Below are 20,486 nucleotides of genomic sequence, written 5' to 3' on the forward strand. Positions count from 1 at the left end.
ATAAACAAAAACAACAACGACAAAAAACAAACAATCTGATCCCTCAAAATGGGAGGATAAATGAATATAATCTGTTATTTATTATAGGTTTGGCACAAGGGATTAACATGGACTGAACGTCAAACAAGCTTGCAGACAACCGTAGAAAAATGTCAGATACAGATCTAATCAGACCAATCATGCGATTATGAAGAAATTATACCTGGCATTTTTTTATTTGTTCATTTCTTTATAATGTTTGTTTTTTACATTTACAATGGAATCAATAAATTGTCATACAAAAAAACCCTAAGTAATATCTATTCATCATCAACCAGTTTCATTAGAAGAATAAAGAGTGAATGGTATGTTTAATACTATCCGGCACTCAAACATCATCTACAAACCCCATTGAGTTCTGGAGTAGGCCCCAGCGAGGAATCTCCCCTTCGCTAAGGGTAAGAGCAGTGCTATTCAGTAAACAAACTACAGTTTGCCAAGAAATAAATACAATTCTCAACATACAACAGCAATAACATCAACAACAACAAAAATGTAGAAAAAAAACTACACAAAAAAAACATGATTGTCTAAAAAATGAAAGACACACGAGGAAAGGGGTAGCTAACGACTAGCATTTAGGCTAAATAGTGGTATCGTTGGCCGACTACGATGAGTTTGGGGTTTCGAGAAGGAGGAGAGATGCCCTTTTTACTGTTTAACAATGATAAAATTCAGCACTTGCTACTTTTTCAGAGTAAAATAAAAAAGATTGTGGTTTCTTATTTTCTTCCACTAAAACGACAAACTATTTAGATCCTTTCACAGAGAGCGCAGGAGGGTGGGACGGAGTGCAGTTTTAGAGCCGCAATTTGCAGACACTCGTGTACAGTTCTGTGATTGTGCAGACACACGCAGCAAACTCTTTCTTGGGTTGTAAAACCAGTCCTATTTTTCTCTGTTTTCAGTTGTTCTTTTGCTTTTGTTCTTCGTTCATCAACAATCTTGTCGTAATGCGCTTGTAGCGCCATCTTTCTTGGAGAGGTGAAGTTTATTTGGACCCGAGTTGTTATTCAGCCCCACCCTTCCAAGTATCCTAGAATTTCTATAAGTACATGTTGATGGAAAACAACTGTTTTTATCCAGGGTTTAAACGGAATCATTCTCGTAACATATTTCACTGATACTCAAATTCAGCTGAGAAGGTCTGAAGCTGTGGGGCTGGGAAGGCTAGGTGTGACCAGGTATAGGTCTTGGTTGGGCCATGTGGGGTTAGGTAGCTGTATTGTGGCATGTTAGGTCTAGGTAGGACTATGTGGTTCTAGGTGGAGCTAGGGGTGGTTAGGTGTGGCCTGGTAGGACTAGGTAGGGCTATGTGGGGCTAGGTAGGGTCTGTACTCTGTACACATATCAAACCGTGGTTGGACCGCGGTCCCGAATGGGTTCTCTAAATATAACCGACTTCACACGGAGGAAGACTGTTCTCAGCTGAGTGGACACATGACACTGTTCCATTGAGTGGACACATGAAATGCTCTAGCGATGTAACATCTAACAACATCTCCTCCATCATCCCTCCCTGCCAGCTGCCGCTGATGTGCAAAACATAGAAACTCAACAGAATAAATACAGCTATTATTACTTTTTATTTTCATCACCATAATCAATAATCACTATCATCATCATTGTCGTCGATATTAAACATAATGACTCAATTTAAGGTCACAGGAGGGATGTTTTGTTGGATCTCTTGGAGGGCTGGGCTTGGCTGGGCTTGGCGGTTCTCTGTGGACGGTGACCCTGCTCGTGTGTAAGGCATTCTGCTCAGCAGTCAGATGGGCCATGGTTCTGCTCAGCAGTCTGTGACGGGCCAAGGGCCCCGCTGACGGCCCCCAAGGCCTCCCAGTGCGATAGGTCGGGGTCGGGGGGGTTAGGGGTCAGAGGTTAGGGTTCGCGGTATCATACATGGCTGAGGGACTGGATGGCACTGGACTCAGCAGCGGCCCGCGCCAGGCTGTGCCACATGGTGGCTGGTGTGTGGTTGGCTGGGTGGAGTGCGTCCTTGTCAGCCAGAGACAGCATCATGGCGTACGCCTGGGGAGAGGGAGTACAGGTTAACTCCAATACACACCAAAAGTGTACATACACACTCACACAAATGCACAGCACATGCATGAGCATGCATGCACAGTTGCACATATACGTACCCCCCCCCCGCCCTTACAGTAGTGAGTGCATACATTTTCATACTTTTCCGTACATTATCATGTTATATGTCACACAAACAGGCACGCACAAACACACACACAACAAACTCACACAAACACACTTACCTGGGACTTGGATTTCCTGTACAGGGGCTGTTTGACAGCCTCAGGCAGGCTGGGGGAGCCGAAGGAGGTGCCGTCCCCGTCACTGAACTCACTGTCCTCCATCTTATGCATGTCAGAGAAGTGACGGATGTGATCCAGCGCAGAGTAGCTACTCTGATCCTCCTCCTCCACATACCTGGAGAGGAGGGAGACAACCGAATCCCTGTCAACATTCAATTCAACTCAATTCAACTTCTCAACTCAATTTAAATTAATTCAATTAAATTAAATTCCATTCAATGATCCCTTCAGGGGGGTTAAAGAATGTCAATATACTTTTACAATGTCTCAGCTTAGTACATATGCGTATGTGTCCATATATTTTAGTCTACATGGTTGTGTGAGTGGATATTTATGCTGGAGGCATATCCCCACTACTCTTACCTCCTTGGGGAGGTCTTGCAGTTGAGCTCCAAATCGCTAGGTCCGTCAAATTCTATTTCGTTGTGTATGATGTCATCATCTAGGTTGCTGGGGGGAGCTTCGTCTCTAGGTTTCCCGGCAGCGGAGTCGCTCTGCTCCCCTTCCTCCTCCTCGGCACCAAGCTCCTCCCCCTCCTCCTCCTCCAGGTCACGTGACCCATGGCTGGCCATCAGGGGCTTCTCCTCCTCGAAAGGACCACCGTTCAACCTAGGAGCGTAGACCAGGAAATACATGAGTAAAACCTAGCACATCACTAGCACAGTACTGCAAAAACTTTACATAAGCACTATACACACTCACACTTAGCTACGTTGTATCCATACTGTATGTGCTGAAGCCAATTCTAACCTTCTATCATTGCCATGCACCATACACTTATGGATACAAGGCTAACTCACACTCATTCTTTCATAAAACTTTATAATGAAATGTGGTCTTGTGGTCTTGTATATTTTGGCCAGTCAGTCCCTGTAAGAGTCCCTCCTTCCTGAGTAAACAATGGGAGTAGAGAGAGGATAGAGAGTGAGTGGGTAGAGCAGAGCAGGGCGGAGCGAGCCATGGCAGCTGAGCTGGGGCAGAGAGAGGCAGAGCCGGAATCCCGTTTGTCATCGCATCTCGGGGGCCCCTCTGGGCACGGGCTCTATGAGCGTCTCGCTGATCGCTGCAGCACTTAACAGCACCGCTTGGCCTCTCCCGTTGTTTATTTTCCTACTATCTCAGATTCATCTAATAAGCAAAATATTTAGCTGACAGCCCCATTTGGTGGGAGAGTTATGAGGGCCTTGCCAAGCGGCCCATTTCCCTGGTCCCCACGGAGAGAAAATAACCCAGCTATCAGAACCTGACTGGGGTTTAATCTGTCCACGGTCTCTGCAGCCTCAGGAAACCACCATTTGGTAAATCATCTGGAACCACATTAAGACTGATTCACTAATTACACTCAGGGACATCTCTCGTCAGCTCCCAACTATGTCTTTTTCTAGACGAGGCTAGCACACAAAGTCTGGCTGTGGACCCTAGTTATACACCCGCCAAAATCGCCAAGTAGATTAGAGGACACTGAAGAATACAGGAAATGATCTATTTGAAGGAGAAGAAAAGCTGGGTTTGCAATGAGTCGAGAAGAGAAGAAGTGGGATAATAATTGCGGTACATATTTTAGCACAATACTATCTGCTATCCATCTCTAGCGTTTACCAGAGTGGGGCGATTATAGCGGGAATTGGACAGAGTTGAAAAGCAACGCGCCCCCTGGGTGGGACTGGGAGAGGGCCAGGGCTGCCAAGGCGGTAGTTGCCATGTCGTGTCGACATCGCAACTCACTTCATAGCGAGACCAGCAGTGTGGGCCGAGATGAGAGCCTCCGTGATTAAGAAAACAGATTCGCTAATTACGCTTTCAAACGTGGTAATTTGCTGGGGATAAAGTATCTATCAGAAGTAGTCAGGAGCGCCGCACTTTGAAAGGAAACACAGGCCAACCCCCTGACCCCAACTTCTCCGACTTTCTTCCTGTAGGCGGACATGTTGGTTCCAGATGTGGGAGCTAGTCGCTCACGGGCTGCAGGTCCCCCCTCCCGCCTCCCCCGTCTCACCTCCCTCCTCCCCCCTCTCTCCCCTCGTCTCTCTGACGCTCCACCGCCTGCACCCACAACCCCTATTTTACACAATCAAAAGAAAGTCAGAGATCTATATCTCTACCTCCCTGATCAAACCCAAGGCACGTAAAAATAAACCTGTAGCCGACCACTATCCCAAAGCTGATCATAGTTTTACAAGAATTAATTTGCATAATCATCAGACATAATTGTATGCAAGGCCGATACCGGTGCACATGCATGGCCGAAAGTCAACAGTCGTAAAAAGCTCCTGCACGTTTCCAAATGTGGTAATTATCCCAGATGTCGTCAGTGATGATTGTTTGTTGCTCCGAACCTCCCTGGGAGACATGTTCATTAATACACACACGCTTGCACACACGCGCACACACACAGAAATGAATAAAGGCTGAAGTGCATCAGAATGCCCTAGCAGGCCAGCATAGAGAGGCCGTGTCCACCCATGTTTGTCTATAATCATCTCCCTGTTTAGCCTCAAGCACTGAATATGTGCTGCAGAAAAGCAGGTCTCTCATTTGTGTGTGTGTGTGTGCATGTGTGTGTGTGTACTACAGAGGATAAGATGAATGATGAATGTGTGTACTGTTTGTCAAAGCGTTAATTTTTTTACATACACATACATATAGTGTATGCACATTCGCACACACTTCCAGACAAAACATATGACTTACCCTTCCTCAGAATGGTCAGGGGACGGCTGGTTCTGGCCTGTGTTGCCGATAAAGTTTCGTATTTCGTTGAAGTAGGAGTCCTCTTTGTCGTCCAGGATGGCGCTGCTGCTGTCCAGCTCTGACCGAGGGGAGGACGCAGCCGTGCCTACAGAAAGACATTATAATCAGTCAGTTTTAATATTAATATTAAAATAATACAACTAAGACCACAGTGACAGCCCCATTGGAGTCTCCTTTTGGATGACAAGAAACTATTTGGAATCTGATACTTGACGAGAAACCAATCCCCCACTGGCCTGCATGGGGCACCAGTTTACCAGTATGTACTGTATCTCATGTTGGTGTTAGACCAAGGCCTGCAGGAATAGCACACTTACACTGGCCTTATTACCCGGAAGTAAAGCTACTGTGGGGTTGAGGTCAATTGCTCCATTTCAATTCAGTTCAATTTGGAATTTGAATTTTAGTGTACTTCCGGAATTGACATGGCAGACCCTAACCCTGTACTCCAGTCTGTTTTTACCTGGCAGTACTCATCCCCAAGATAGTACCCGGTAGAGAGTATAGTAAGTATATATTTAAGTGAACCAATATTATATTGGCTCTACTAGGAGCTCAGACAGATGATGGGACGAAGCGTATGACTGTCTAGGTTTCAAGAGAATGCCAATGTTTGCTTTAATAAGTGAATGTATCTGATCAACTGGACTAGCTCCACAACCAGAGCTTTACGATGGGCGTCTGGCCAGGTGTCTCCTGCTTGCCTCCACGTTTCTGATGTGATTCAAGAAGTTGCTGCGACGCAGAGCGACCTATCAAACTCAACCAGCAATGATTTGTACCGCCGAAAGCAGCAGAGTCGCCGAACATTCAGAGTGCAATTGTGTTGTCGCGGAGACGGCCAACAGATTTATTTAATATAATTTCTTAGCTTCCCCAAATGCTTTCTTTAACCGTAAGTAAATTACATTTCACAGCTGGAGAATTTACGGAGGCAATTGAGGCTGAGTGAGTGCTCACGTAGTATATAAATATATCCGATTTGAATCATCAGCAGTTTTGTTGGTCACCAGTTCATTTCAAGAAAGATAGATACACACACACTGTTGAATGCTCCCACAGTTTTATTGCGCAACGCTTGGACCCAAAAGAGTTCGTAAGGGTCGAAACATTTCACAATAAAACTGCAGGAGCATTAAAACGTGTATCTGTCTTTCTTTCATGACGTTATTTTTTGTATTTAGCTATACAAACTGCAGACCTCTGAGAACAAGCCATCTCCACCAGCTAGCTAGCTAAATCAAGGGTGAGCGAGGGTGAGAGCAAGAGACATCCGCACGAGCTTATCCATCCACGTAAAGAGCTGGGAACATTTACACGCTGTCAGCCATCCACATAAAGAGCTGGGAACATTTTCACACTGTGAGAAATTTTACAGCATGACGTCACAATCAGAACGACTGGGAACTATTTCACGCTGAGAAGATTTTTACATGACACCCTGCACCTGCAAGTTACTGGATGTGCGTACACTACTACTACACAGGTTCATTTCCTAGGTGTCTGTAAAGCACTTTGTAACAAACTACTTATGTAACAAGGGATTTATAAATTCATTTGATTGATTGGGGTGGCTCTCTCACCTGAGAGGTTACCGTTCTCGTGCTTCTTGAGGTGGCGGTCCAGGTTAGTCTGTTGGCCGAAGCAGCGGTCACACAGGTGACACTTGAAGGGCTTCTCCTTGTTGTGGATGTTACGGATGTGGCGCTGCAGGTTGGAGGAGATGCTGAACGAGCGGTCGCAGTACTTACACCTGAGGAGACAGATAGGTAGGGGTCAAAGGTCAAAACTGATGGGACTCATGGGGAACGATACAAATACACTACACACATGCTGGAGTAGATACAGTAAAAGCATACATGCAAAGAAAGACATAGGCCTTAAAGGGATACTTCAGGTTTTGACAATGAAGCCCTTCATCTACTTCCCCAGAGTCATATGAACTCGTAGATACCATTTATATGTCTCCGTGTGCAGTTTGAAGGAAGTTGCTAACTAGTGTTAGTGCAATTGCTAACTAGCGTTAGCGCAATGACTGGAAGTCTATGGTAACTGCTAGCATGCTAGTAGATACCATAGACTTACTAGTCATTGCACTAACGCTAGTTAGCATTGGCTCGCAAAACTACCTCTAACCTCCATACTGGATGCAGATACATACGAATGGTATCCATGAGTTCATCTGACTCTGAAGTATCCCTTTAACAATCTCCCCTATTCGAATGATACTGTACACATTCATTTACATTACATTTTACATTTTAGTCATTTAGCAGACGCTCTTATCCAGAGCGACTTACAGTTAGTGAATACATATTTTTTTATACTGGCCCCCCGTGGGAATCGAACCCACAACCCTGGCGTTGCAAACGCCATGCTCTATCAACTGAGCTACACCCCTGCCGGCCTGTCACGATCGTCTAATGAGGAGGACCAAGGCGCAGCGTTGCGGGTGAACATATTTATATTTATTAACTAGATCACACGATCAAAACAATGAACGAAACGTGAAGTCCTTCGATACACAAACCAAAAGGAACAAGAAACCACAAAACACAAAGTGCAAGACAAACAGTTAAATATGGCTCCCAATCAGAGACACCCAGCTGACACTCGTTGCCTCTGATTGGGAGTCACTCAGGCCAACATAGAAAAATAAACATAGACTTACACACCCTGGCTCAACATAACATAGTCCCCAGAGCCAGGGCGTGACAGTACCCCCCCCCAAAGGCGCGGACTCCGGCCGCACCAAACAACCACAACAGGGGAGGGACCGGGTGGGCACTCCGCCTCGGCGGCGGATCCGGCTCCGGACATGACCCAGGCACGGGTTGTGCTGGACTGACGACGCACACCCCTGGCTTGATGCGTGGAGGAGGAACGGGCCGGACCGGCTGACGGCGCACCCCTGACTTGGTGCGGGGAGCAGGAATGAGCCGGACTGGGTGGCGGCGCGCACCACAGACTTGGTGCGGAGAGCAGGGAACAGGCCGTGCCGGACTGACGACGCACACCACTGGCCTGGTGCGGGAAGCTTGGATGGGCCGGACTGGGCTGGCGACGCGCACCACAGACTCGGTGCGGAGCGCAGGAACGGGCCGGGCTGGGCTGTCGACGCACACCGTAGGTTTGGTGCGGGGAGCAGGAATAGACCGGACCGTACTGGGGACACACACCACTGGCTCTACACCGGGATCTGGAACGGGCCGGACCGGACTGGCAACACACGCCAGTACCTCTCACCGTGCCTCTACACCTTCCATCCCCTCTTCTACCAGTGGCCCCCGTAACCTGGCGGCCTCCTCTGCAACCCCGCTGGACCGCTCCATAGCGGCCTCCTGCTGCCCCGACGTCGTGAGCCCCCCTAAAAATGTTCTGGGGGTCTCTCCTCCCCGTGGGCCAGGCCTCCATCATTCTCGCCCACCTCTCGCTCCTCTGTCTCCAACCCTCGTCACTCAGCTCCTCAATGGGCTTGACCCAGTCGAAGCTGCCACGGAGATCTATTAGCGATGGCTCCTGGACACGCTGCTTGGTCTGGTCTTGGTGGTTTCTTCTGTCACGATCGTCTAATGAGGAGGACCAAGGCGCAGCGTTGCGGGTGAACATATTTATATTTATTAACTAGATCACACGATCAAAACAATGAACGAAACGTGAAGTCCTTCGATACACAAACCAAAAGGAACAAGAAACCACAAAACACAAAGTGCAAGACAAACAGTTAAATATGGCTCCCAATCAGAGACACCCAGCTGACACTCGTTGCCTCTGATTGGGAGTCACTCAGGCCAACATAGAAAAATAAACATAGACTTACACACCCTGGCTCAACATAACATAGTCCCCAGAGCCAGGGCGTGACACGGCCATTCCCTCCCCTACCCTGGACGACGCTGGGCCAATTGTGCGCCGCCCATGAGTCTCCCGGTCGCGGCCGGCTGCGACAGAGCCTGGATTCAAACCAGGATCTAGTGGCACAGTTAGCACTGTGATGCAGTGCCTTAGACCACTGCGCCACTCAGGAGTGTAACACCATTCACAGTGGAACACACACACACACACATACACATACGTGCATTCATGGACAGCCCCGCCATCCCCCAATCTCTCTCTCAGACATGATGGAGGAGCTCGTTCAAGGTGAAACCAGCTCTGTCTCTTATCTCCTGCCAGCGCAATACAAATCACATTATTCTCTCACAAAATAGGCATGCAACAAATCTGTTTGAGCCTAACCCCCTCCACATCTGTTTGAGCCTAGTCCCCCCAATGATTACATCTTTTCTTCTAGCTGGAATTAGCTTGCCCGATTAGCCGTCCCTCAGGAGCACCCTGTTATCTTCGCAAAAATTGCAATTAACAACAGCAGAGATCTTTAATGAAGTGCCAGCGTGTAGAGGCTCAATCTATCAGGCGGGCTGCAGAGGCCTGAGGTCCTCCCCTGTGGTCAACTGGCCTCCCCTGGACTGTGTACTGTGTGTGTGAGTCTCTCTCTGTGTGTGTGTATGTGTGTGTGTGTGTGTGTGTGTGTGTGTGTGTGTGTGTGTGTGTGTGTGTGTGTGTGTGTGTGTGTGTGTGTGTGCTCTAAGTCGCCCCCTCCGACATCAAAAGTCATTATTCCAGCTGCTACCCCCGGACATCTGCCCGTGCTCCTCATCACCCCCATTTTTCACCAAACTTTCTTCTTTACCCCCTCTCCCCCTTCCCTCTCCCTGCCACACCCTCCCCCCATCTTCAAGTTCAAACCCCCCTCCTGTCACCCAGACGTTGGCCACCATTTTTCATCAGGCAAATTATTTAACAGACTGATAATTGTTCCAGGCTTTTAACGGCGTAGGAAAACATACAAGAATGATGCCCGTAACTATGGACAGGAATTCTCTGGGAAAACATCCGTGTAGCAGTGAACTGGGTCTGATAGATCAACGATGGCTGTCTGGGAAGACTCAGTGTGTCTGATCATGTTCTCTGAGAAAGTGTGTGTATGTGTTTATGGTTGTGTGTGTTTGTTCACGCTTGGCTCCAGTATGCTTGTCTTTTGTGTTCTTTTTATGGGTCTTTGTGTGTCTATGTGAAAGTGTGTGCAAGCTATCTGACAAACATTAACAGATGACTTATACTGTGATGAAAAGCTAACGTTGGAGGAGGGTTAGAGGGACGTCTTGTCAGCATGGCATGATCACACTACCTGTTCCCACATCCGTCATCCCACGGCTGACCTTCCTTTAAGGCTGGGTATGTTTAGCACATGATGTATGTGTGTGTGTGTGTGTGTGTGTGTGTGTGTGTGTGTGTGTGTGTGTGTGTGTGTGTGTGTGTGTGTGTGAGAGAGACTTACCTGTACGGTTGCTCTCCTGTGTGTGTCCTTAGGTGGCGGGTCAGGTTGGCAGACCGTGGGAATAGTTTACCGCAGTATCTGTGGGGCAGAGAACCCCTCATGTCACCATACATCTTAGAGTAAAATTACCAGCAGAAAATGTATTCAAATATATATGATATATCTTAGAACATGCAGCATTGACAACACACAACTCACAATAGGAAAAATACATTTTCACTATAAATCAAAACAGATTAAAAAGTATACCTGTTACTATATCTCTATCAATTAACTGATAAAACATCCTTTAGCACAACATAATTTATGCCTTGTCTTATGGTTGCATAATTCCACTAACAAATAACTATGTGAATATTAATTTCACTCCCACACTCAGCACTTGAAGCTAATGGAACGTGTGTGAGTGAGTTTATGTGTATAACATAGCAATGGTGAGGTGCAGAGAGTGGGTGTGTCCACACACACAGCAAAGCGTTAGATCAAAGCACCGCCAGGGCCCCAAAGCCTCTCTTATTAATCTGCTAATCAGGGCCAACTCCCTGGGTAAACAGTGGGAGAGAGAGGGGGCCAAGCACGGCCCCTCACTGAGTAACACAGCACACACAGTCACCTCAAAGGGTTGACACTGGCCAGCCATGGAAATTAAGTAGAAGTTTGTCTCAAGGACATGGAATGGAAATAGGCCATACACTCATGGACGTATTAACTTTTCAGGTTTAGGGTCTATTTCAATTAAATTCAATCAAATTCAATTCAATCCAACTCAATTCATGAATTTAGAAGTATAGAAATAGGAATTGACCAAAACCATAGGACTTTCAATCAGAAAGTCACGAGGCCAAAACCAGAGCTGAAGTAGTGTGAAGACAAAAAAACAACAACAAAAAACAGTTGGATAAAATCACCAAAACAACCTCTGGTACTATTTGCGCATAAACGGTTTCCATGGTTACCTGCAGGTGTAGCGCTCCTTGCCCTTGCGCAGTAGCGTCTCGGGGAGGGCAGTGGGCGGGGCTCGGAAGTCAAACATGGAGGGGACGGAGCGCATCAGGTCACCTGACTCGGGGTTAAGTGAACCAAACGTCTCCAGCTTCTCCGCCATGTTCTCAATGGCCGACATCTGAGGAGAGACGGGCACATGTCACATGAATGGTCAGGAAAAACCTTTATTGAACCTTCATTTAACCAAGTAAGTCAGTAACACACCTTATTTCAATTGATCACCTGGCAGGTTTCAGCATAGCTTCAGGGGCAACTTCTGGAGTATTTTGGGTCATGGGGTTGCATTAATGACTCCCTTGGTTGCGCATCATTCCCTAAGCTAATGTGTGGGACTTAACACCCCAAAAAATCCCATCAACAAAGGCATATCTATAATCTCTAGGAACACTACTTACCAGTTTTAAGGTTAAATGTGTCCCTTGCTATCAAATAAAGGTCTGAATCCAACTTTTGTCTGAACCGCACCACATTCCTGCTGTACAGACAGTGGTAGATTACATGGTAGGAAGTGTTGCGTGAAGTGCGTGGTCTAATGGCAGCCCACTGTCTAACTAGACAGGATTGTGGTGCGATTTGGACAAAAGTTGCATTCAGACATTTATTTGATAGCGAGGGACACATTTAACCTTACAACTGGTAAGTAGTGTTCCTAGAGATTATAGATATGCCTTTGTTGACGGGAAACTTTTTTTTTGTGGAGCAGGACACATTAGGTTAGGGCTATTTTCCGTCAATAATACAGCCCAAAAGATTCCCTAAGTTGCCCCTGATGCTAGTGGCAGCAGTGCATATAAGCAGAACAGAGAAGAGGGGGCATGATGTGACAACATGAGTATAGTCCTTCAGAGAGAGGCTCTGCCTGGCATTGAGTTGAGAGACTAGGCCATATTGAAGATAGAAACCAATACTGTACTTTACACAGATCAGAGTATTATTGATTGTCCTTTTCAGGGCTGATATTAGGGTATTGTATATGGGAATATTATGCAGCTTTATTCCACCACTAGTGGTCAGTGGAAGTCAGGTCAGATGGTGTATGAATGTAATCAACTCTGTTTTACACACACACATGCCTGCGCGCGCGCACACACACACACACACACACACACACACACACACACACACACACACACACACACACACACACACACACACACACACACAAACAGAAGGACTGTATATGATTTACTAATGAAGGCTAACATTTGCTTTCATCAAATATGCATAAAATCCTCGGAGGAAAGTGGAGATACATGTACTTGTCAGATGGTGTATAAGTGTGTGTTTGTGTTTGTGCTTGTATGTGTGTGCTACATGGTGGCCATTGTTGATTAACTGCCAACAATGTCTGTGAGAGAATGTGTGAATTTGTTTGTGTGTGTGTGTGTGTGTGTGTGTGTGTGTGTGTGTGTGTGTGTGTGTGTGTGTGTGTGTGTGTGTGTGTGTGTGTGTGTGTGTGTGTGTGTGTGTGTGTGTGTGTGTGTGTGTGTGTGTGTGTGAGAGTGAGTGAGTGAGAGAGCGATAGAGAGATTATGTGTTTGTAAGGTGTGTGTGTGAGAGAAAGAAAAAGAGTGTGTTAATGTGTGAGAATGTGTGTGTGTGTGCTTGCTCTATGTGTGTGTGTGTGTGTGTGCTTGTGTGCTCGATGTGTGTGTGTGTGTGTGTGTGTGTGTGTGTGTACACTGTGCAGGGGCAGAGGAGTGATTCATGTCCACTGCTGGGCTGTAAACCATTCGGTGCACAATGTGGGCAGACAGCACATTTGTCAATATGAAAGATGTTGACATTACTGATCAAGGGCCAGACACGGGTAATAATGATATCGCTGTGCTGAGAGGGGCGGGATGGAGGGATGGGGGAGGAGAAGAGGAAGGAGGGAGGAGGGAAGGGGAGGAACGTCCCAGCAGGCCGCGGGGCCTGTCAGCCTATCTCGCGCTGGACAACTTTTCTTTTTTAAGGTGCCACAAATGTGCATTATTTTGCGTGTATTGAATGTTTTGTGTGTTCCTTATTCTTATTTCAGTAAGGCAAAAAATCAGTGGTGATTGGTCCTCCGGCAGCGCCACAGGCCATGCTCACCACCTGACATTCCATCTGTCAGGTCCTCCGGCAGCCCCCTGACACTCAGGGACTTTACAGAGGGAGAAAGAGAGAGAGAAAGAGAGAGAGAGAGAGAGAGAGAGGGAGAAGTAGAGAGAGAGAGAGAGAGAGAAAGATAGAGAGAGAGAGGGAGGGAGGGAGAAGTAGAGAGAGAGTGAGAGAGAGATTGAGAGGGAGGGAGAAGTAGAGAGAGAGAGAGAGAGAGAGAGAGAGAGAGAGAGAGAGAGAGAGAGAGAGAGTGATTGGGAGGGAGAAGTAGAGAGAGAGAGAGAGAGAGCGAGAGAGAGAAAGAGAGAGAGAGAGAGAGAGAGAGAGAGAGAGAGAGAGAGAGAGAGAGAGAGAGAGAGAGAGAGAGAGAGAGAGAGAGAGAGAGAGAGAGAGAGAGAGAGAGAGAGAGAGAGAGAGAGAGAGAGAGAGAGAGAGAGAGAGAGAGAGAGAGAGAGAGAGAGAGAGAGAGAGAGAGAGAGAGAGAGAGAGAGAGAGAGAGAGAGAAAGAAAGAAAGAAAGAAAGAAAGAAAGAAAGAAAGAAAGAAAGAAAGAAAGAAAGAAAGAAAGAAAGAAAGATTGAGAGGTAGAGAGAGGAAGAATGAGAGAGACAGACAGACAGACAGAGAAAGAAAGAAAGAAAAAGAGCAGAGAGAAAACAAAGAAACTGATCGATGATGAACGACCACAGACGTTATAGGCCAGGGCTGATTAAGAGTGACGGCCGGGTGTAAAGTTCCGACTCCAGGAGGATGTGGGGTGTCAGGTCCGTTTGATTATGAATATGCCAATGCTCAGTGCCATGAATCAAAGGCTCCCTCTTGAGGACGAGAACGGGAGGGGGAGGTGCAGGTGAAATGCTTCCATATTTCTTGTGAATGTGCAATATGTATTTCATTGGGTCTCTTTACGGGCGTGGGGGCTAAAGCTTAGTTTGTTTCCCTCCTTGCTCAATGAGAGACCATAACTCGCCCGCGCATTAGGAGCCCTAAAGCTGTCCGCTGTATTGAGCCGTCGTGCAAGATAAGACACTTTAGTTTGAGAGCGAGAGGCTGAGGCTGAAACAGCTAGGCCCACCCTGGCTATTCTTCTGTCTACTGAGGCAACCCTCCCTCTGATACACACTCATTCTCCGTCCTCTCTGGCTGTTCAGTTCACTTGTGTTCCTTCCTCTGTGAGAACTCTCTGTATTGTCTACTACCGGTGAGATAAGTTAGAATCAGAACAAACGGCTCTAAAGCCTTTGAGATTTTATATATTTTTTATATATTTTAAGTCAGGTTCACTAGACCTCATTTGATATAATACGGAGTGTGAGAGGTCTAATCGCGGGAACAAGGAGGATAAATGCCCACACATTTACTTAAATGTGATTCCCCCAAAATACCCTTTAGATGTAACCCCCCCCTTCCTCCTCCTCCTCCTGCTCTGTCTGTGTGTCTAAACTTGCTTGTCTCTGTGGGGCCAGCTGTTGATTAGTTATCTTCAGATGTCAGTGATGCTGAGAGCGCCTTAATTAGCGAGATGCATTCTCAATTGTTGATCTTATCTGGAAACAGATGTCGGAGGGAGGAACTCCCCCTCCCTCCCTCGGTCCCTAAGAGACTGTTACCCTCGCACTGATACAGAGCAGTCCCCCCTGTCTTACCCGCTCTGTGCCCATTCCAACAGCCCTGCATCACTCTCCAAATAAGCAAATATATATATACACTGCTCAAAAAAATAAAGGGAACACTAAAATAACACATCCTAGATCTGAATGAATGAAATAATCTTATTAAATACTTTTTTCTTTACATAGTTGAATGTGCTGACAACAAAATCACATGTATCAACCCATGGAGGTCTGGATTTGGAGTCACCCTCAAAATTAAAGTGGAAAACCACACTACAGGCTGATCCAACTTTGATGTATTGTCCTTAAAACAAGTCAAAATGAGGCTCAGTAGTGTGTGTGGCCTCCACATGCCTGTATGACCTCCCTACAACGCCTGGGCATGCTCCTGATGAGGTGGCGGATGGTCTCCTGAGGGATCTCCTCCCAGACCTGGACTAAAGCATCTGCCAACTCCTGGACAGTCTGTGGTGCAACGTGGCGTTGGTGGATGGAGCGATACATGATGTCCCAGATGTGCTCAATTGGATTCAGGTCTGGGGAACGGGCGGGCCAGTCCATAGCATCAATGCCTTCCTCTTGCAGGAACTGCTGACACACTCCAGCCACATGAGGTCTAGCATTGTCTTGCATTAGGAGGAACCCAGGGCCAACCACACCAGCATATGGTCTCACAAGGGGTCTGAGGATCTCATCTTGGTACCTAATGGCAGTCAGGCTACCCCTGGCGAGCACATGGAGGGCTGTGCGGCCCCCTAAAGAAATGCCACCCCACACCATGACTGACCCACCGCCAAACCGGTCATGCTGGAGGATGTTGCAGGCAGCAGAACGTTCTCCACGGCGTCTCCAGACTCTGTCACGTCTGTCACGTGCTCAGTGTGAACCTGCTTTCATCTGTGAAGAGCACAGGGCGCCAGTGGCGAATTTGCCAATCTTGGTGTTCTCTGGCAAATGCCAAACGTCCTGCACGGTGTTGGGCTGTAAGCACAACCCCCACCTGTGGACGTCGGGCCCTCATACCACCCTCATGGAGTCTGCTTCTGACCGTTTGAGCAGACACATGCACATTTGTGGCCTGCTGGAGGTAATTTTGCAGGGCTCTGGCAGTGCTCCTCCTGCTCCTCCTTGCACAAAGGCGGAGGTAGCAGTCCTGCTGCTGGGTTGTTGCCCTCCTGACGGCCTCCTCCACGTCTCCTGATGTACTGGCCTGTCTCCTGGTAGCGCCTCCATGCTCTGGACACTACGCTGACAGACACAGCAAACCTTCTTGCCACAGCTCGCATTGATGTGCCATCCTGGATGAGCTGCACTACCTGAGCCACTTGTGTGGGTTGTAGACTCTGTCTCATGCTACCACTAGAGTGAAAGCACCGCCAGCATTCAAAAGTGACCAAAACATCAGCCAGGAAGCATAGGAACTGAGAAGTGGTCTGTGGTCACCACCTGTCTTGCTAATTGCCTATAATTTCCACCTGTTGTCTATTCCATTTGCACAACAGCATGTGCAATTTATTGTCAATCAGTGTTGCTTCCTAAGTGGACAGTTTGATTTCACAGAAGTGTGATTGACTTGGAGTTACATTGTGTTGTTTAAGTGTTCCCTTTATTTTTTTGAGCAGTGTATATACAACCCTCAGTGCTGTTAGCAGTACAGGGTGGAACCCAGCTAGAAATCCCAGGCCTATCATGTGGACAAATGAATAACTGTAAATTAATCTAAATGGGAATTTTCTGACATTTACATGATATTTTTACTAAAATTAGTGAAAAAGCAGATAGCTTGCAAGCTGAGAAAACCATTATGTTTTTTAATGTGATCTAAAACCGGGTCTAAAATCCATTGATAAGCAGTGATGGCTTGTGATTGGCTGATGCCTGGTCAGTAGTTGCTGGCGATTGGCCAGAGCCATGTGCAGTCTGAGTGACATGGAGGGTGTTATGATGGGGACCCATGCACACACAGGGGGGTCTGGGGGTTTAGGGGAGGCAGAAGCACAGAGACATATAGGTGTAGAGGAAACTTACCCAGGATCTCTGATCTGGCATACGAAACTGAGGGGCGGGACAGAAGGAAGAGAGCAGTCAGAACCAGGAAGTAGACCACGGACTTTTGATTGGATGCACATGGGCATTGGGCAGGGGGGTGATGATGTCACAAGGGGTCAGGTGACTTGGTAACAAAACCCTAACCCGAAAATGTACAACTGCAAAAAAAAAAAAACAGAGCCCCTGTGGCCAGATTGTTTCTGGGACTGATTTGTGTGTCCAGACATGGTAAAGGAATAAAGATGGCCTAAACGCTGTTGCTGTTTCTACTGATAGGACACCTCATTAAGCCACGTGCCACGGCCATATGGCGTTACAGAGTTAGAGACTGGTTCACAGTGTGGAGAGGGGACATAAATCAGGACGACTCAAACAGCCAGTAAAAACCAGGCCTGAAACGACCAGTAAAAACCAGGCCGGAAATGACCATAAAAAATGCCAGGCCCTACGGGCCAATTTTCACTGTTGGGAAGAGCGAACACATGAATGTCAACGCACGTCAATACACACACACTGAGTCACGCTACAAACGATAGAGAAATCACAGGCAGCGCAGAATCCGGGGGCAAAATTCGGGAACTTTAAAAGGGTATCATTTTTTATTCTGTAGTCAAAGACAAAATGTGAGAACGTGTCAGTTTGTGACCTTTTCAGTTTTCCACATTCTCCCACATCTGGTTCAGATAGCTGAGAACATGACAGACCAGACCCAATCAGACTGAACACTGCCTCTGGTCCCCATCAGAACCAGACCACCTCGGACCACCCACAGACCAACCCCAGATCGCCTCACCCTGCCTGGGCCTCAGAACCAAAGAGGGCCCCTGGTCTGGCTGTCTCTGTGAAGCTACATTAACACTGAGATAGAACAGGACAGGACCTACCTGTGGATGGAAGAGGAAGCCGGGGGCGGGCCGCATGTACTTGTCTTTCAGAGCCTCAAACGGATCGTTCATCTTCCTCTTCTCAACCCTGCTAATATTACAACTCTATCAGTTCTTAGACACCGACACTCTAAAAGACATTCACATTCAACAATATAGGAAAAAGTACTTATAGGAAACTAACACAGAATATAATAACACACAACAGGTCTAAATGAGACTGATAGTGAGTGATATTTGAACTAGTGAGGTTTAGTTCTAGAGATTCACAGTACCTGTAGATGGGGTCCATGAAGAAGGGGGTAGGCCTGGCGTGCTGCAGAGAGGTGTCGGCTTTAGGTAGCTCCACCACTGCCTTGTCTTCTCCAAACACGTGGATCTTCTTCGACTCCTCCCCCCGGGGGGCGTGGCTACTGCTGCGGTTCCTGGTGCCGCCCATGCTCAGATCCAGCGGCTGGTCCTGATTGGTTGAACGTGAGGAGGCCTCCGGTTTGGAGTTGGAGACAGGGGCGAAGGGGGCGGGGACCTTCTCCTCCTGCTTACGCTTGGTGGTAAGGTCAAAGGGCGACTCAGAGGTCCTGCTCTGGCGCTTCTTGGTGGGTTCGTCAGGTTGGGACTGGGGCTCCCCCTTGATGCCTGGAGGTCTGAGCTCTCTCTCTGGGAAGGGGTAGACGGGTGGGGAGAAGGTTGGGAAGAAGGGCAGGGGGAACATGGAGGGGTAGGGCAGGGCGCCTACCTTCTTGTCCTGCAGGCCCGCCAGCCCCGTGGAGCCAAAGTACCTCTCAGCGATGGAGGCGATGGCCTTGATGGAGTCATTGACCGCCCCTGAGACAGCCGTGTGCTCGTCCAGCGAGGGAGGGAACAAGCCGGGGACGCCTTGGAACTCCTTAGTGTGGTTACTGGTAAGGGTGGTGGGGCTCTGGGGGCCTCCGCCCGCCTTCCTTTTGGGCCCCTTCCCATTCTCCCGGCGTGCCCTCTCCCGCTGGCCTTCACTCTCCATGTCGCTCTCCAGCTCCGAGCCTGACGTGGTATCCAGGTCGCTCCCACTGGGCGTGCTCACGTCATCCAGGTCGCTGCTCTCCGATTGGCTGCTCATCTTGCCGCCGCCGTGCCTCTGCTTGGAGGAGGAGCCCTGGGCCTGTCGCTGCTCTGTCCCCTGTGGCAGCTCATTGCCGGGCGATGCCTCCTTGCGGAGGGTCTTGAGCAGCTCTCTGGCATCCTGGGCTCCGGGGCTGGGCGACAGGAGGGGGCTCTTGCTGTGCTCCGTACCGGGACCTGGGGGCCGTCTGACTGGGGAGGTGGCCGGGATGAGGGGGGGTCGGTGGTACAGTCCAGAGGAGAACAGGCCCGGGAAGCTGAAGGGGAAGCCAGGGGCGGTCGGAAACGTCAGGCCGCTGTGGTGCCGGTTCCCAAAGTAGTCTGCCAGGCTGGCGCTGCTGTGCCCCATACCACCTATAGCGGCCTTGTCCATGGCACCAGGGACACCGGGGAGGGACATGCCCTGGGCATGGGCGAACAACCCCCCTGCCGTGAAATGGTTCTTGCCCTCACAGAAGCGCCGGTGCTTGTTGAGGGAGGAGGTGGTGCTGAACATCTGGCCACAGTCCTTACACTTGATCTGGGTACGGCAGTCGGCGTGCATGCGCTTGTGGCGGCACAGGTTGGAGAACTGCGTGTAGGACTTGTGGCACACCTCGCCTGCAGGGAGAGGGAGACAGACATGGGGCACTCAGAGACATGTCCAACACCACACACACACACACACACACACACACCCACACATACACAGAGTACATCTCTGACCATAAGAGCCAAGAGTTTTCCCTTTGATCCAGTAGTCAGGAAAACCTCCAGGCTTTAGTCGTGACACTACACATGCATTTCAGGATAGGGGACTATAGTACATGAGAGACCGGCTGGGTGTAAGATGTCCTAGTCTGAGAATGTTATTTCAGTGAGGTGGGGGGGGGGTGAGATGAGACGCCAGATCCTGGCATTGTCATGGGGCTTTGTTCCTCGGGGCTAAGAGTGAGTCAGTGGAACCCATCACCTGCACATCAAACACAGTGCACCTCCAGGCATTGTGCTCCCAGGGTCAGACTCCCAAGGAGACCGTAAACAAACACACACAGGTACACACATACACATTCATACACACGCATGTGCACACAGACATGCATACACATTCATAGATATTCACATAACTCACAATAGACAAAAACACACACATGAGCACACACACACATATAAATATGCAGACACATTCACAGATATTAAGATATCACATAACATATGACACACACACACACACAGACTCACTTGCAGACACACGGCACAATGGCTCTATTTTGAGCCTGTGAAGGAAGCAGAGTTGAATGAATCCT

General features: G+C 48.3%; 1 protein-coding gene across 14 annotated transcripts in view; it reads right to left on the reverse strand.

The window, feature by feature from the left end:
- LOC121564826 (histone-lysine N-methyltransferase MECOM-like) overlaps window positions 1-20,486 on the reverse strand; it is a 191,495-nt gene that overhangs the window by 128 nt on the left and 170,881 nt on the right. For 6 of the 14 annotated variants that reach the window (XM_041875934.2, XM_041875926.2, XM_041875917.2 and 3 more), the window contains exons 8-17: window positions 18,378-19,800; window positions 18,103-18,193; window positions 17,198-17,224; window positions 11,421-11,587; window positions 10,465-10,542; window positions 6,707-6,876; window positions 5,064-5,208; window positions 2,736-2,981; window positions 2,313-2,487; window positions 1-2,073 (exon numbers count right to left, since the gene is read on the reverse strand). The exon at window positions 1-2,073 is cut by the window's left edge and continues 128 nt beyond it. In XM_041875934.2, coding sequence (XP_041731868.2) covers window positions 1,939-2,073; window positions 2,313-2,487; window positions 2,736-2,981; window positions 5,064-5,208; window positions 6,707-6,876; window positions 10,465-10,542; window positions 11,421-11,587; window positions 17,198-17,224; window positions 18,103-18,193; window positions 18,378-19,800 — 2,657 coding nt within the window. In that variant the 3' untranslated portion in view covers window positions 1-1,938. The remainder of the gene's footprint in view (window positions 2,074-2,312; window positions 2,488-2,735; window positions 2,982-5,063; window positions 5,209-6,706; window positions 6,877-10,464; window positions 10,543-11,420; window positions 11,588-17,197; window positions 17,225-18,102; window positions 18,194-18,377; window positions 19,801-20,486) is intronic. The other 8 variants (XM_041875935.2, XM_041875931.2, XM_041875914.2 and 5 more) reach the window with 3 other exon arrangements.

The sequence above is a fragment of the Coregonus clupeaformis genome, chromosome 5, assembly GCF_020615455.1.
Source record: "Coregonus clupeaformis isolate EN_2021a chromosome 5, ASM2061545v1, whole genome shotgun sequence".
Taxonomy (NCBI): domain Eukaryota; kingdom Metazoa; phylum Chordata; class Actinopteri; order Salmoniformes; family Salmonidae; genus Coregonus; species Coregonus clupeaformis.